The 17931-nt window shown below is 35.2% G+C and overlaps 3 protein-coding genes across 4 annotated transcripts; 1 reads left to right on the forward strand and 2 right to left on the reverse strand.

Annotated features, from left to right (window-relative positions):
* Nucleotides 1-2662: 2662 nt before the first annotated feature.
* LOC117134396 lies at nt 2663-3436 on the reverse strand. The gene has a single exon (XM_033292708.1). It carries the CDS (start codon nt 3434-3436, stop codon nt 2663-2665), a length of 774 nt encoding a protein of 257 aa, XP_033148599.1.
* Nucleotides 3437-9782: 6346 nt separating this feature from the next.
* Nucleotides 9783-13766, forward strand: LOC103869733 (pumilio homolog 24). The gene is made up of 17 exons (XM_009147810.2): nt 9783-10241; nt 10337-10390; nt 10470-10531; nt 10617-10698; nt 10782-10905; nt 10977-11060; nt 11146-11260; nt 11348-11498; nt 11593-11706; nt 11826-11909; nt 12009-12059; nt 12135-12185; nt 12388-12495; nt 12579-12755; nt 12842-12916; nt 13083-13336; nt 13435-13766. The coding sequence occupies exons 1-17, from the start codon at nt 10023-10025 to the stop codon at nt 13559-13561; spliced, it is 1932 nt and encodes a 643-aa protein (XP_009146058.1). The 5' UTR covers nt 9783-10022; the 3' UTR covers nt 13562-13766.
* On the reverse strand, nt 13755-17766 carry LOC103869732 (probable protein phosphatase 2C 41). 2 transcript variants are annotated; one of them, XM_009147809.3, is made up of 6 exons: nt 15460-17766; nt 15093-15361; nt 14643-14930; nt 14418-14538; nt 14085-14308; nt 13755-13997 (listed from the first exon to the last, which is right to left on the reverse strand). In XM_009147809.3, exons 2-6 carry the CDS (start codon nt 15339-15341, stop codon nt 13824-13826), a joined length of 1056 nt encoding a protein of 351 aa, XP_009146057.1. In that variant the 5' UTR covers nt 15342-15361; nt 15460-17766; the 3' UTR covers nt 13755-13823. The 2 variants fall into 2 exon arrangements, with proteins under 2 accessions (XP_009146057.1, XP_018514817.1); XM_018659301.2 differs by lacking the exon at nt 15460-17766 and having other exon boundaries at nt 15062-15335.
* Nucleotides 17767-17931: the final 165 nt, after the last annotated feature.

The raw sequence follows: 17931 nt of genomic DNA on the forward strand, positions 1-17931 counted from the left end.
ATATGGAAACAGATGAATAAACTACTTTAAGAAACATGGAAATAAACTGTTGTAAAGTGTATTTATAAGCTATATTACTAGATCTCGACCCGCACAACCGTGCGGGTTTTTGTTTTCATTTATTTTTGTATAAATATTTTGTTTTCAATTATAAATTGGTATATATTATAAGATATATATATGTGTCTATCAATTTTGAAAACATAATAAGTTTACTGTATATTTTTTAATTGAATAGATTTTTTCAAACTTTAACATGTATTTGTATCTTCTTCTATATATATTTTCGGATTATTATTTCATTATTAAAATCGTAACTATATATATAAAGATTAATAAATATTATTTTATTGTCATATTCAAAGACATTGTAACATTTCACAAATTTAAAAAGTTTTTAAAAAATTAAACTTTTTGCTTCATAGATTTATATTATCGAGTAAATAATTAAACATTTAGTTTTTGTTTAATTTTTAAAATAAACTATATAGTTTAAAATTTGTTTTCATTGGTTTATGGTAGTAAAGATTAATCATTGTTAAAGAATATATTTTTTGTTATTTAAAAAAAATCTTTATAATTTTAAAAGTTTACATTTACAAATATTTAAATATTTAGCATATAGAGGTATAATATTACAACATTAAATTATATCTATTTAATTTATAATATTTATAAATCTAATGGATCATCTACTGTTTAAATCCAATTATTGATAGCCGAATGAAAATTTCTGGTAGATCCAAAATTTAAATGATAAGATTAGATATTAAATGTAACATGACTTTTTAAGAATAGATCCATTAGGTCCATTTTTTAAAAAATCACACATGAATCAAAGTTGTGACTTCTGTTTTAATATATAAGACTAGATTTTGACCCGCTCAACCGAGCGGGTGTTATTATCAGTTTTTATATGCATATATATATTTATTTTAAATAATTAGTGGTTTATATTTTAATTTTAGTTATATTTTTAAATGTTGATCTAACTATTTCAAATACAATAATTTATAGTTTGTATGTTGTAAATAATCAACTGTTTAAAATCGTCACAAGTATTTGTTACTTATTATTATATATTTGTCTTATTGTATTTGCATTAGTTATTAACCAAATTAATATGTGCAGAAAAAAACATATTTGAAAATTGTTTTGTATTTAATTTATGTTAAAATTTTACCCACCCTTCAAAACTGGATTTCTTTTTAACAATATTTTCTACGTTTATTCATTTTACATAATATATTATTGTATATACAAAATTCAAAGATATTTTAATTTTTATATATGTATTATATAGTCTCCTAATGTTAAGCTGCTTTGTCATCATATTATATTTTTAACATAAATCTTTTATATTTATGAAAATAAATTTATAAATTTGTCATATTTAGTTCAATATAATAATTTTATTTTAACATGATTGATTATAAAAATATATATTAATGCATAATAATAGTTCATTGTTAATTATGAAATTAGTGAAAATATTTGCATAAAAGTTTTGAAAATTAAGATGTTGTTAAAATATTTATATCAACATAATAATTTTCATTTAATATGATTGATTGTGATTATATAATATATAAAATGAGATAAAATAATTATTTTTCATTTTATAAACAATAACTCAATATATTAATGATAATAATATTTCAAAACTAACTGCAAAATTAGTGAAAATATTTTTGAAAATTAAGATCTTTTTAAATATTTTTAAACAGTTATTTTCAAATTTTTTTAATATATATATATATATATATATTTAAATGAAAATACATTTAATAAAATTTCTTAAGGGTGGTCCAACTTAAATATCATACATGAAATGAAGTGGTGACTTCTATTTTAATAAATCAGTGTTACGTAGTAATTTATAAATTTGATGGAACAACTCGCAAAATCATATTATAGTTATATATGGTTTTCATAAAATTATTCTATTATTTTAGTTATTTATCTGTATTTATAAATAATGAATATTCAACTTAAAATTTATTAAAAAGTGAGACACACTATTAATCATAATTAAGTTAGTTATTTCGAAAAGGAATTAGTATGTAATATTTGTAAGAGGTATATCTTGAAAATATAAAGATATAGGAATTACGATTTATTAAAGCTGTTAGAATCACTGAGATTTTATATAAAATCACATATATTTTCAATGAAAGAGTGGTTAGTAAAATGAAATATAGGATTTCAGTTAAATAGTTTTTAGAATCATCAAGATTTTTATGCAGAATGCAATTTAGAATATCTTAATAAATAATGCAATTGTGATAATGGTCCATTTCAAATTCTCGTATAAACTAAATAAATATAGTTTGGTAAAATGAGGGTTCTAGTATGATTTTTTTTTCAATCCATACGTGCAATGCATAAAACTAAAATAATATATTTTGGTTTTGGTGGTTAGCATAGGTTTGGTTAAACTTAGTATAGCCTTAATAAAATGATATTGTACATATCTACGTATGGATCTAGATATAAATTTTTTTATTTAAAAATATAGTTATGATATTTTTTTTTGAAAGAATGTTAAATTTATTCAAATCAAAAAGGCTTTTGTACAAACTAATGCAGCTTTAGTAATGCAGCTTTAGTTTAAGCTTGTGTGATTCTTTTGAAACAAAATAGTTTGTGAAATAGAAACCATCTAGTCTCTAGATGAAAACCAATCTGCCATCGCTTTGTTGAAAGCTGTCCCGGGTCGTCCCTGGAGTGAACTTATGCGGTTTCTTATCTGCTTGTCGATGAACTTGATAAGAAGGCTCGGAGGTCTCTGTACCGTGTCGTGTCTTCTACCATTTCTCTCAAGCCAAATAGTGTGGACAGAAACTTGAAACACATATCTTAGCAGGAACCTTGATATCCCTGAGACAGTGTGCGTCGAGATAAGATCAACAACTTGATCCCATATGTGGGAGTAGTGCTGTCCCAGAAGCTTCCTTGTGAGGTTCCTCCAAATAGTCTCCGTGAAGGAGCAGCTAAAAAACAGGTGGTTTCTTGATTCAACCGCAGCATTGCAGAGAATACACTGAGCATTAGCTTGAGAGTTCCACTGCAGCAGCCTATCTCCTGTTGCCAGACGATTGTGTACTGCAATCCAAGACATAACAGAGTACTTTGGGGTTGATCCGGCAAACCAGAGACCCTTATACCACTGAACCTTCGACTGATGCACTCGAGTAGAGTTCCAAGTTTGGTGTGTATCAAAACAAGGTCGAAACACATCGCCTGATCCTCTCCACTGAACCACATCGTCTTCATCCGTGAGCCCCCGTGCTCTCAACCGCAGTATCTCCTTGTCAATAGTGATCAAGTGTTCTGCTCTGTAATGGCGGCTTCTGTAGTGCTGAATAACAAACTCCACGGTGGCGTTGAGGTTAATCCCAAGCGCAATGCAACCTTGCATTTGTGTGAGATCCATTATCCTCCCCAAGGGAGACCACTCATCGAACCAGAAAGAAGTAGTGGAGCCACTTCCTATTTCGATTTTAACATAAGATCTGGCCAGAGCTCTATACTTCAGCAGCTTTTTCCAGATTCAAGAACCAAGAGAGCTAGTGTCACTGATGCTCCAAAAGGATCCTTTTCTTATCAAATATCTTTTAACCCATTGTACCCATAGAGTAGACTGCGACAGTATACGCCAGATGAGTTTTAGACAGCACACCTTATTTGTTTCTGACAATGATCTTAGCCCCAATCCTCCTTCCTCTTTCGGTGAACACACTTTGTCCCAAGATATCTTGGCCTTGGTGGTACTCATTGCTGGGCCAGACCATAAGAAAGCTGAACAGAGTTGATCAATCTCTTTTATACATTGCTTCGGGAGCCTATAAACCGACATCCAGAAGTTGGTTATACTGTGGATCACAGAGCCAATAAGTTGCAGGAGACCCGCTAAGGAGAGTTGCCGTGCCGTCCAAGATGTTATTCGTTTCTTGACTCTGTTTATCAGAGGAGAATAGTCGCTTGATGTCATCCGCTTTGTGAGGAGAGGAACCCCCAGATACCGAACCGGAAGGGTTCCAACCTCAAATGGAAACTGCGCCAAGATAGCCTCTCTATCTTCACATACACCAGCCAAAAATAGAGTGGACTTCTCTAAACTTATGTGTAAGCCTGACATTCCTGCGAACTCTTTAAAAACTTGAAGAATTCCTTCCAAAGAGCTCTTTTTACCATCTGAGAATACCAATAAATCATCCGCAAAACAGAGATGAGTCAGCTGAACTTCTTTGCAATAAGGATGATATCCTATCTTCTTCTCCACTGCTGCTTTATTCAGCAGCTTAGACAGTACCTCCATACAAATAACAAACAAATATGGGGAGAGAGAGCACCCTTGACGAAGTCCTCTGGTACTATTGAAGTAACCAGCCAGTTCTCCATTGATCTGAACCGAAAAGGAGGCTAGTTCAATGCACTTCTTCACCCAGAGAATAAATTTATCTGGAAGCTTTATTGCAGAGAGAATAGACAGCAAAAAAGACCATTGAACTGAATCAAAAGCCTTAGAGATATCAATCTTTACCGCACATCTAGATGATATTGTTGGCTTGTGATAGCTTTTGACTAGCTCTGAAGCTAGCAAGACATTCTCCATGAGCAAACGATCTTTAACAAATGCAGATTGATTCGTTGAAATGAATTTTGGAAGAATCTTCTTCAACCGGTTTGCCAAGATCTTTGAGAGAACCTTGTATAAGACGTTACAACATGAGATGGGCCTGTAGTCTCCCATTCTTGTTGCTTCATCTTTCTTTGGTATAAGGGCTAAGATAGTAGAGTTGATGCCTTTAGGTAGGAAACCTCTAGTAAAGAAAGACTGCACTGCTACGACAAAATCCTTTCCAATAACTGGCCAAGCTGATTTATAGAATTCGCAGGTAAAACCATCAGGACCTGGAGACTTATTGGCAGCCATTGCGAACACGACCTTTTTAATCTCCTCCTCTGATACCTCCTTGTCTAACAGTCGCATGTCTGTCTCCTCACATTCAAATCCCAAAAGTTGTGTAAGTTCTGCTTCAGATATTCCTACAAAATCCTCCGGCTGATGAGATAGGAATCGAGAGAAATGTCGCACAGCTTCCTCCTTAATGTCCTCTTGATTTTTTGCTATAGTACCATCCTCTCTGTGTATCTCTCTGATCGCGTTTCGGACCTCTCTCACTTTGGCAGCTCTGTGGAATTGTTTGTTATTGCCATCACCAATACCCATCCAATGAATTTTTGCCTTCTGACTCAGAATTTTTTCCTCCAGGGTAGAAAGAAAGTTCCAGCGATCATAGGCAAGTGATTCCTCTTTCATATTTTCTTGCGTAGGATTGAGCAGAGTAGTACTTTGGCGATTGCAGAGAATACCCCAAGCTTCCTTCGTTATATTTACTACTTCCACCAAGTGATCTTTGCTCAACTTCCTCAAGAGAGGTTTCAACTGCTTCAACTTCTTTGACAGTCGATGCATAGCGGAAGTAGAATTGAAGAGAGGATCGGTCGTTGCCCAAAATTCTTGAACCAAAGGTAGGAACTCTCGGAACTCAGCAACTGCGTTGATGAATTTAAATGGTTTTCGGACTTTAGCCACCCCTTCCTGTATCACAATCCTACAGCGCAGATGATCAGAACATCCTCCCGCCTCAAAGACACAATAGGCCTGAGAGAACTTCTGTAACCATGAATCATTCATCAAGGTTCGATCTAGTTTCTTGCAAATCAAGTCATTATCCCTCTTATTGCTCCAAGTGAGCTTGGGACCTTGATAAGACATGTCTATAAGCGAGCAATAGTTAGCCACACTTTGGAATTCTCTCATCTCATTTGACACCTGTGACATGTCTTCATTGCCTGAGTGTTCTTCTTCATCCAATATCTCATTAAAATCTCCAAATACCAACCATGGCTTGTTCCTTATCATTGGCGAGTCCTGATGCGATTTCAGGTCCTGCCACAGCTCCCTCCTCTCTTCCACTGTATTAGCAGCATAAACAAAGGAGCAAAAAATTTCTTCAGACATCCCATCCAGTAAAATAGCACAAGTGATTACTTGGCCAGTCTTGAAACATGGAGTCACTCTGACCTTCGGACTCCAGACAATCCAAATCCTCCCCAGCCTATTATTTTCATAATTTGATAGGAAAGACCAATCTCCAAATATTGATTCAGCAAGACGACTTGCCTTTGCTTCCTTAACTTTCGTCTCCAGTAGACAGCCAAACTGGAACGATCCTTTTCTGATCCAATCTCGAACTACAGAGTGTTTAGATTTTTTATTGAGTCCTCTGATGTTCCAGAAGAAACCAGACATTAAGAATGTTTGCGAGTGGACTTTTTGCTCGAAGCCAGAGGCGCAACCTCCTTGGCTTTCTGAGCACTTGGATCAGATAAGAACTTGTGCTTATCTTTAGAGTCTCTAGGTAGAGACTGCCGCAAGACAACCACATTCTGGTCCTTTTCTTTAATTTGATTTGCAGTATGCTGTATAGCATCTGCAGAGGCGGGGTTTACAGCGATCACAAAACCTTCCTGGACAGAGCTAACCTCGTTCTTCTCCTCATCCTCCTGGACGGTATCCTCACTAACACTGTTATCCTCGTTCTTCTCCTCATCCTCCTCTAGAGCAAGAACTGAAAATCTTGAAGTGGTTAAGACCTGTTCAGGCTCTGCCAGCTTCATTGGAGATCTACTTGCTTTTCCCGGAGATACATCAGACCACTCCAACTCCTTTGGGACGATCACTGTAATAGATGGAGTCTCCTCCGCACCTGTCGTGGAAACCATATTGTTTTCTACTGTATCTTCCAACACACGATCCACTTCATTCTCCCCCACAACCGTCATACCCTGCTCATCCTGCTTCTCCCTTAACTGAGCCAACACAGGTACCTCCTCTCTCTGCGTGACAGTTTGCTCTTCTAAGTTAGCACTCTTAGTGATTGGTGTACCCACAATTTCGCCATCTTCGACTTCTACACTTGTTCGTTCTTCCACAATCCTCTTTGGAGCCAAACAAGCTTGCTCCAAATGACCCCACTTCAAACAATTAGTGCACCGCGAAGGGAGCCAAGGATAGATATACTCTACGAGAGTTTCTTTCCCATTAAAGTTGAACACCATAGTTTTAGGTAGCTCTTTTGTGAGATCAGCATTCACAAAGATTTTTGGCAACTTCAAGTTGACACATTGTGCTGTTTCTGGGTGGAGTCTAACAGGAACTCCCACTGGACTTATTATCAAACTCAACCCCTTCCAAGATACCATATTCATGGGAACATGTTTGAGATGCACCCATAATGGAATAGATTTCTCTTCTGGTTGATCCTCCTCAATGAAAGGGGACCAATTAGACATAACCATTGGAATACCAGCCAAATTCCACATGCCCCTACGAAGAATGTGTTTCCTTGTTGAAGCGTTAGGAATCCTAAACTTCATAGTGTTCGAGTTGATGATGTATACCTCCACCATCTGTGTTTTATCTCCCAAACCCCAAATCTTGTTCACTATAGCGTGGACTTTAGCGATGTGAGGCGCTTTGTCCAAAAACTTCCCCATAAGAAATTCATCCCATAATGGAGACGCATTCTTCACCTCATCTGGAACCATTATCGATCCCACACCATCCTTCATCACCACGTTAACCTCAAACCTTTCGAGACTTTTTTGTTCTCCTTGGACCGCGCGAACCCAATTGCCTTTAGGAGCAATCTTATTCGATACAGGCGGAGAACCCACCTCCGATGAATCGGAAATAGCCGGAGCCTCCATCGGAAACCCTTTAGCGGCGCCGGCGAGCTGCCTTGGGGAAGAAAACACCTTGAAACCCTAGTCGCCAAAATATCGCCTCAGAGCCTTATTTCCTTATTTCCTTATCGTCCTTTAGTTTCAATAGTTTAATATAGTTATGATAATGCAATTATAATCTTGTTTTCTTAAGTCATATACAATGTTAGTATATGGAGTATCCGTAGGAAATTAAATATCCGATGTAAAGTAGGAAGTAGAAAATCGTTTAATTGTGATATATGGAATATTTTATGATAATTAGTAGGAATTAGTTTATTGTTAGGATAACAAAAATATACATCTAACAAATTTTCTAAAGATGGTTCAACTTTAAAAAATCACACATGAAAAAAATATTGTGACTTCTGTTTTAATATATAAGATATTACAAACGTTATCATATTGTAGTTGTTATGAGCCATGTAAATCATAATGTGTAAGAGAACATACTATTTGCGGAGGTGTTTGTTGCACTATCGCCGGAGTTGTCCACTTTTCAATTATGAAACTTAATTATACTATATTTGATACTACAACACATTGTATATTTAAATGGTATAGTCTTTGTTTTACTGGTTCAAGGTGTTTAACTTTTTGACCATTGCCAATTTTGGTAATATATTATATGGTATGTAATCACTTATAATTGTTTAGTTTTAATCGATGTTCAAAAACGAGGCTGAACAGTCGATTATGCAGCCGCAAAAACGCTCCTCAGAGTCCAATCATGGCGTTTTGACCAACTCGGTAATTAAAATCGATCAACGGTCAATAAACCATTTAATGCCAACTGATTGCCATCTAATCGGATTAATAACCGATTTATTGTTAAATAAATTTGACTAAAGCCCAACTTAAAGACGGACCCGACTATATTATAGCCCATTTGCGTTTTCTTAAGAAAGCATCATGTCTTATTTATAAGGAGTGTATTCTTGATAAACTTCAACATGCTCAATGTAGGATGTTTAAATTTGTCTCTCATTAAAATTTTAAAATAATCAATCAAAACTATCGCTTTAGAGAATTGAAGCCAATACTCAAAGTCAACCATGCATCTACCACTATGCTACATTATAATATCACTGCCCTTCCTCCAAACAAACTAATGTACATATATATATTTGAAAATAAAGAAAATGTTAAAAATAAATCCATGATTAATCTCTGATTTTCTGTTAACTCGCTAGGCCCATAGTGTCTGTCCGTCTAGCGCGATTCTGAACATGGGTTTTAATCAATAAATATTACTACTTAATTCATAACATGATACATCAACAAAGTATAACACTTATTTCTTACTGTAAAACCATATTTCTATTCCATTTCACTAAATACAATATTACTAAACAAATTTACATTTAAGAATGTTTTTGGGTTGAACAAAAATGTTTTTATAGTAAAATGTTTTTATTAAAATGTTTTGTATTGTTAAAAAGCCCCATAATATATTCATTTTTGTAAACTTCCAAAATATCATTCGAAAATACTAGAAGGTTAAATCTCAAACGAATGGAAATAACACAAATTAATAAATTTTGTTAGATATGTTTTTAGTTTGCACGTATGCGTTTATTTTGGGATATGTATCAGTAGAAGAAAAACACATAATCTTTTTATCAAAAATAAGAAAAGCACACATTCTTAATTTATGTATATAACCATGGATAAAGTTAGTGCTAGTCTTCAACACTCATTCTTCAATACAGGTTATAAGATCATGTGCTTCCATCCGCTTTGAACTTTGAAGTATATAAATCATCAGCCATTTTCAAGCAGAATCTTTAGTAACTTAGTTGGCTAACGCATGCAAAACAGTGACCATGAGTCCTGAGGGCCAACAATGGTATATCAACTATCAACTGGTTTCTCTCAATAAACAACGAGTCAATGACCCCCTATGTTTTATAATTATCTGCCTGTAAATAAAGAAATAAAGAAAAAAAACTTTGTGAAATAAAACTTTGTGACAAAAAAAAAAAAAAAATAAATAAAAAATAAAGAAAACCATGAGTCAACCGAAATTTTAAGAAAACCAAAACAAACCGGACCAGGCCGGGCCATCCGTGCTAATGGCAAAACAGTAATTTTAAAGGATTTGGAGCCTTAAAAAAAGCTCTTGTATCGCCGTCACTAAAACCCTAGAAGTGGTGCTTAAACCTCCCTCCCACCTCTCTCCCTCTGTCTCTCTATCTCTCTAGACTTGTTCACTTTGGTCAACAATGTCTTCCAAGGGATTGAAACCGACCAAGAGGAAAGATAACGAAAGCTCTGAGAAACCCGATGCTCTCAAATCGAAGAAGCCGAAGCTAGCTCCGTCTAACAATACGATTCAGAACCAAAAGCCTGGAGGACAAGAACATGGTAAACCAAAGTCTTTTGGAAACAACGACAAGAGTGTTGTTACCCTCTCCAAGAAGGAGCGTCGTGTACAAGCTAAGGTTCTTAAAAATCTTATCTTTTTCTTTTGTCAAAGCTTTAAAAACATTTGAATTTGGAATCTATTGTCATACGTTGATGTGTTTGGGGGTTGCAGGAGCTGACAGAAGCAAGGAAGAAGAGGAGGAAGCCTCACTACACTCTCGAGCAAGTATGTTCCTTTCTTTAGCTTAATGGATTCATCAACAATGGGAATAGAACTAATCACTCTTCGTACTTTAATATATCAGGAGCTTGCTACTCTATGGGAGAAGATGAGGCGCCGTGATATTGGCAAGGAGGACCGTTTAAAGTTAGTAGTACCCAATGTTTAATCTTTTTTTTGTTTTTTTGCTCTAAAAGGCTCTTTATCTTATACTTGTGTTTGATCTTATTAGGCTGATATCTGAAGCTATACAAAAGATGAAGGGGAAAATGCACGAGATTGCAGGTTCTCATGTCTCTTCCCGTGTTCTCCAGGTCTGTGTTTTATTTTCTTTCTATCTTTGGTTATCCCTAATGATCTATCTCTTACAAGTTGTGTTTTTTTTTTGTTACTTCAGACTTGTTTGAAGTATTGCTCGCAAGATGAGAAGGAAGTTGTTTTCAAAGAGCTTCATCCGCACTTTCTTAGCCTGGCTTCTAATACATATGCTGTTCATGTGTTGCAGAAGATGCTGGATGGAGGTGAGAACTAAACTTCAAGCCCAACTGTATTCTTGCATTCTTTGTACATTTAAGTGATTTTTTGTGTGCAGCATCTAAGCAGCAGCTTTCAGCCTGTATATCCAGCCTCCGCGGACACGTGGCCTCTCTCCTCCGTCACATGGTCGGATCTGTTGGTATGTAGAGTTCTAATGTTTCAAAAATTTACGACATGTTCTTACTTTTGGAAGCTCACTTTATCTTTGTTTTTTTCTTTCCAAGTTGTGGATCATGCATACCATCTGGGGAATGCAGCACAGAAACAAGAACTCCTTGGAGAGTTGTACTCTACAGAGCTTCAGTTATTCAAAGACTTGAACTCAACTTCCGAGAAAAGGTAAATTTTAGATGTTCTATGGCTTGTCTCTTATTCTATTTCACTCTTTACTGACACGAACTGATCACGTTACTCAATGGGGTTCAGGGTGGTGGACATTATCGCTAAGCTAGGACTACAGAAAGGGTCTGTTATCCGCCACATGACTGCCATTGTTCAACCAATTCTTGAGAAGGGAATTGTCGACCACAACATCACACACAAATTGCTGATTGAGTACATGACAGTAGCTGATAAGGTATTTTCTAAAATAAAATAAAATTATTTGAACGTTTCGGAGTTCAAAATTGCTTGGTAACTTTTACTAAATGTTTTTTTGTTTGTGTGTGCAGACTTCTGCTGCATTTGTGATTCAGCAACTGTCAGGTCCGCTTCTTATACGTATGGTTCACACCCGTGATGGTTCTAGGCTTGCTATGCTTTGTGTCAAACATGGAAGTGCTAAGGTGGACTTCTCCTCCTCTTACTTTATCTGTTCGGATGGTTGCTTCTGCAATTCATGATATTATTCTAAATATCAAAAAAATGTACCTTCAATTGAACTTCCAAATCATATTCTTTGCAGGAGAGAAAGAAGCTTATCAAAGCAATGAAAACAGAGAAAGACAGCCATGTTGGAAGTATTGCTTCTGATCAGTATGGAAGTATGGTAAGAATACCTCTTAACTATATTTTCTCTTAGTGTTTTGTTGTTTGCTTTATAATCGTTTCTTTCAGATAATCCCTTGTCTATTATATGTGTTCTCAGGTGCTTGCATGTATTTTCTCCATAGTTGATGACACAAAGCTAGTAACCAAGGTAGTTTCCGCCAAAAGATTTCTGAATTTATGTGCATGTTCTGTTTTTTTTTTAATCTTGTTCAACCTTGTGCAGATTATTGTTCGTGAGCTGGAGGCCAACTTAAAGGATCTTGTTATGGGAAAGGTTTGTGTACATTGATTTTGAAAAGCATGCCAAGATAACATTTAAATTTTAATGTACATTTCTTCAGCTTGATGACATCTAACCTTTTGTTGGCTATATATGATTTGGACTAGACTTTTCCTCTTTGCTTTCTTTAGGGTATCAATGGCTAATACGTTGAGTTCTTCCAGTATTAACGTATGGCTTTAAATTTTTTATGCAGAATGGTAGGAGACCACTATTGCAGTTACTTCATCCAAATTCCTCACGTTATTTCAGTCGTGATGATTTGGCCTCTCTTGAACTGTCTGTTCCATCACTGTGCTTAATGGTATAGGAATTAACCCCAACTATCTACCTAACTAAGCTGGATGTAAAACTTGTCTGTATTTACCAATTACCATTCAATTTCAGGATAAGTCTGAGACAAAGGACTCAGATGGCAAAGAATCTGCTGAGGAGGAGAAAGACGAGGAAGAAGATACTGTAACTGAACAGAGCGGTCTTGAAGAAAATGTCACAGTTGCAGGCAGTAAAAAAGATCCCCTTTTGAGAAGGCAGGAGTTGCTAGTCAAGAGTGGCCTTGCTGAGGTATCTTTGAGTGTGACTTGTTTTGTAGATTTTGTTTGTTGTAGTTTTCTTACCACTCATGAGACATTCTTAAATTTGCTGAACAGCGGCTTATTGATGTCTGTGTGGAGAACGCTGAGGAATTCCTGAAGTCTAACTTTGCCAAAGAAGTCATGTATGAGGTATTGAGTTTTGGCTTCTATCATCTTTTTTTTTTTGCTGTAATGGTTTTAGTCCTGTTATAAGAACGATAGAGTATATACTTGTATGCTCTGATCTCCTCTCTTCACAACAGATGCTAGTTTACAGTTGTCTCATTCTGTATTGTTATGTTTTATTACATATCAGGTGGCCGTGGGAGGCTGTGATGGTATTCTTTTGCCAACTCTGAGCGAGAATCTGCGTGAGCTGTACCAAGCCATTGCCTCTGTAGCAGCAGAGCCGAAACCCGAAGAATCAGAAAAGAGTTCACAGCACATCCTGGAAGACTTTCACTCCAGCCGAACAATTAGAAGGCTGGTCTTGGACAGCCCTACTTTTGCTTCCATTCTTTTTAAGAAGGCCTTGTCTGGAAAATGTCGTTCATGGGCTCAAGGACACTGGTTAGCCTCGAATCACTTCTCTCATTTATCCATTTTATTTGCAAACAAGCAAGTCCTTGAAACCTGAATCTGTGTTCAATCTCCTCTTTTTTCTGCAGTTCAAGGATATTATCTGCTTTCGTAGAGACTCAAGATGTTCAAGTGCGTGAGATGGCTAAGGAAGAGCTGCAAGTGTTGGTGGACGAAGGTGCTCTAAAGATCACAGGAACCAAGAAGCCCGAATGATGCACAGCCAGTACTGCTGAATCACTTGGCGGTTTGTGTTTCTACTAGGTTTTAGAGAATCTGGGATTATGTCAAAGTTTTGTTTTCTCTTCCTTCTATGGTTTATTACTTTAATGCAGCTTCAAACCCCCCACCTTTACGATGTAACTTATACTCGATCTTTAGTTGCATATGTTTTAATTAATATCACAAGTTTGTTGTCAAAGCTGAAAACATTGATATGTTTGTGTTATTACTTATTAGAGGTTAAAGAAGAATTAAATTAACAAGGGTGAAAGAAGAGACAGAGAGCAGAGATATCATCCATGGCGATGCTGCTTCTCTTCTTACGCCAAAGCATCATAGCTTTCTTTACCAATCTCTCTGCGCTCTTTTTTCTGTCTTTCACTCCTCTTACTATCTCCACTGCTTCATCATTTTTCATCACATCCCACATCTACATACACACACACACATGATTATATATTTATGTGTTTTTATCTTGCTTTTGATTCAAAACTGATTATACTGATATATATATTACCCCATCGGTTGCCAAGATGAGAAACTGGTCCTTGCTGGTTATCTTTCTGTATGTCACCTCCGGTTCAGAGACTAAACCGAAGTCTTTAAGGCAGTAATCTCCAAACGCTCTTGAGACAGCTAAACCAAGCGATCTGCCATTTGGCATGCCTACCCGGTACACTCCCGGTTCATCATCTAGGCAAAACAACCGTCCATCCGATTGTTTTATCCGTTCTGCTTCCTCTGTTTAACCGGGTAGTAATACGTACCAATTTTTAATTCAGATCTTGTATTATCTCTCCATCTGAATATAACTAATTGTGAAAAAGCTTTTAGAGGTTAGAGGTAGTACCTGGAATGTTCGGTTTAAAGTCAACTGATAGCTGAACCGGCACTAAACCGACTCCATCATCAGAAGTTGTTGCTATTACTGCTCTTGAGTCACCAGCATTTGCTACAACAAGATGATCACCCTTCAAATGGAAAAAATCATATTTCAACAGTTAGCATTTTTTCTATGTGAACTTATTATATCATTTGGTTAAGAATGATAATTGTATGGTTACAAGATATGTACCTGCAAGATGGCGGTGAGAGCGGTGCAGCCGCTGCAGTAAGAATCAATGGATGGATGGATCTTGAGATCAAGATCGATGATAGAGAATGTTTTCATGCAAGCTTGCTTCCAAAGATCAAACGGAGAGGAACATTCCGGTGAAGATGATAAGGATGCAAGAGTTTGTTGCCACTGGCAAAGCAGTGAAGCTGGAAATAACTTTTTTACTCTTTTGGTTATCTTATGTCCCCATGGTCCATGTCCATCGAACATCCCACAAAATGTTATGTCTTCTTGGCATCCAAAACCCTATATATCATGCATAGACAAATTCATAAAACATATGACGTTGTAATTTCTCAACTATCATATATACTTTAGCTACTAAGTTATAGACATCATAACTATATAATCATCGGTTACATGGAAGGAGAAGTTACCTAACATATAGTATATTTATGTAAAGTGTACCTCCCAAACAATGGCACGATCTTGGTTGATTCCTTTCTCACCTCTATTAGTACATATAGAGGTAAATCTCTTGGAAGTTTCGGAGCTAACAAAGCCCGAGGAACCTAGCAAAGTCGAGTTCTTCTTGGAATTTTTCATCATCGATTTTGCGATCTCTTTACCTCCATCTTCATTTTCAGATAAATATTTTCCTTTCTTCATCGATACACTTCTTGCCAAACCGTCCAAAAATGCAGGCAAAAGCACCATTCTCTAGTGCTCTAACGATCCTACAAGCAATGATATATATTAACTTAGGTATATATAAAAACATGATTGTTGCAGCTTCTCAAGATGCAGAAGAACAAACGTTTTGTTAGTAAATTACCAAATTTCCGGTGAATATTCTTGGCCGTAGTTTCTCTATTGAATACTTTTACTTTTTCTGGATTAACTACTTATACGCTGGTGAATCGTCTCTGTGACTCATCATCTTTGTCTTTCTCTCCTTCGACTATTCTAATCCTTATTATATTATACATATACACGTATAAATACATGTCGACGAGGAAACGTATATGCTAAGCATAAAGTTGACGACATTTTTATTTAATATAGTTGAAGGCTATAACAATATAACAAATGGCTTTATTTGGTTAGGTTAAGGAAACGTATATGTATATTCCATTGGTAAAACAAAGTTAAAATATTGATAAAACGTATCATGTCCTATATAATTAAAAGGACTTATGAAATTAAGAATTAACACGTTCGAACTCAAATGTATATCAGTATATATACATAGAAATAGCGTAACAACATAAACCATGAAAAAATACATCTGAAGAAAATAGTCTAAAATAATTCAACATATATTTTACATATGCAAGGCTGAAACAATATATTACACGAAGAAAAATAATAATTACACGAACATAGAACTCGTAAACGAGTTACATACACGAGCTATTGTACTACAGCCGAAAATACATGTAGGGTGTATAAGGTGTATTTTTTATTTATTTATAAAGGTGTATTTTAGACTAAGAGAATGGTATATGTATGATTAAAAGATTGTTTATATACAACATCTATAATATATATACATGCATATATTGCCATATTGGCTAATGCATTTGTTATGGAAGTGTTAGGCGTGAGAGGCGTGAGAGCCGTGAAGATGTCATTTCAACGCAATCATCAAATTGAAGAAAATGGACATGTCACATATGTTAATTTTGGGGTCAAATGACTCGGATGCAACAAAAAAGCGTTGCAACAACCACAGTGAATAAACCAATGAAACTTTATCACCACATATAATACAGTTTAAGACCGACAAATGAATAGATTATAGTCGCTTATACCTCATTATGATAGAGATGTATATGCTTTAAATTAGTAAAAACTCTTGATTAAATGTGGATGTGGAAGAAATCAGTATATTATTGAATGTGGTGGAAATATAAAATGATATCATGTGGGGGTTTGTTAAACAATAAGCACTTGTTAATAAAAGTTGAGGCTGTGAGAGACTCTCGAATCTAAAAGCTAATGGCCAGTGCCTTTGATCCGTAACAACTCTTATCTTTAAGAAAAGAAAAGAAATTATTTTATTACACCGTAGTCAGACGATACGTTCCTATCATTCAAATTATGTAATAACATGCCAAAAATAAAATAGACACGACATCGTTACGAATTTACGATATACAGTACATGTATAAACACAAAGTGGTATAAGTTGCAAGATGTTTGCGTCATATACTCATATATATACACAAATCAAATGGAATATATACATACAGTATATGTATGCAATCAAGACATGAGACTGGATTAGTTTGTTATTAGGTGTGTATATACAATCACATGTTAGCGTTTCAAAAAAAAAAAATACAATCACATGTTAATATGTTATTTGGAGTTTTAATTGACCTTTTCCTTTGCTTTCCCTTGCGATTTAATAATCAACTTTGTTAATCTATGATCTATGCCTAACTATATATGCGCCCTAGTGCATATGTTAGATTTTATACATGTCCACTTGGCTAGATTTCTTAGGTAATCCATAGGGATACCAGTGCTTACGAGTTTAAATTTAAAATTAAGTTTGAATAATTATTACACAAAAAATATGGAAAGAGATAATATAAATTATCTTGCGCTACATAGAATTATGATAAATGTATGGTCACAATGGAGCAGATTAGCAATCCAAATCGAATTACTATTTGGGAGAGGATGAAACAAAATTGATATACATATCATTTACTAAATATTATTAAGCAAATAAATTTGATGAAGTAACTAACAAAGCACTCTTTGAAAGAAACAAATGAGTCCCAAAAAAAATCTGTCATCTCTTGAAATTCTCCTGACTTTACATATAGTTTAGTAATTTCTGATTGGAATAAGAAATACATATAATTTAGTAAATTACTTTTTTTTTTGTCATCAAACAAACAGAATCAGTATTCATACTGACTCTGTGAATCAAACTGACAAATTTGATGAAGAAACTAACAAAGCAGGCCACTGATTTACATATACTGTAGTTTAATAATTTCTGCTTGGATTGTTACTAGTTTCCACGTTTTCATCCGAATTCAAACCCGTATAAATATAATCATATTTTCAAAAAGAAGTTCAATTTAATGATTTACTATCATTTCAGCTAATTCTTGTAACCTCTTTCGACGATTATCTTGTATACCTATTGTGTAAAGATAAAGAATTGATCACCAAATCCTCCACATGGTATACTTTTTATTTTGTAAGTTGCGACTTGTATCCCACAAGCAGATATAAGCAGCCAGAACAAACTATGTCACTACAAAGAGATGCCAGTGGCAAAGAT

Source organism: Brassica rapa, chromosome A05, assembly GCF_000309985.2.
Source record: "Brassica rapa cultivar Chiifu-401-42 chromosome A05, CAAS_Brap_v3.01, whole genome shotgun sequence".
In the NCBI taxonomy this organism is placed as follows: Eukaryota; Viridiplantae; Streptophyta; class Magnoliopsida; order Brassicales; family Brassicaceae; genus Brassica; species Brassica rapa.

Coding starts and splice junctions, on each gene's coding strand:
- LOC103869733 (XM_009147810.2), top strand. CDS start 10,023: ATGTCTTCCAAGGGATTGAAACCGACCAAGAGGAAAGATAACGAAAGC. Junction 10,699..10,781: donor TCTCTTCCCGTGTTCTCCAG/GTCTGTGTTTTA, acceptor TTGTTACTTCAG/ACTTGTTTGAAGTATTGCTC. Junction 11,061..11,145: donor TCACATGGTCGGATCTGTTG/GTATGTAGAGTT, acceptor TTTCTTTCCAAG/TTGTGGATCATGCATACCAT.
- LOC103869732 (XM_009147809.3), bottom strand. CDS start 15,341: ATGGTGCTTTTGCCTGCATTTTTGGACGGTTTGGCAAGAAGTGTATCG. Junction 14,931..15,092: donor ATCGTGCCATTGTTTGGGAG/GTACACTTTACA, acceptor CATGATATATAG/GGTTTTGGATGCCAAGAAGA. Junction 14,539..14,642: donor CTCTCACCGCCATCTTGCAG/GTACATATCTTG, acceptor TTCCATTTGAAG/GGTGATCATCTTGTTGTAGC.
- LOC117134396 (XM_033292708.1), bottom strand. CDS start 3,436: ATGGATCTCACACAAATGCAAGGTTGCATTGCGCTTGGGATTAACCTC.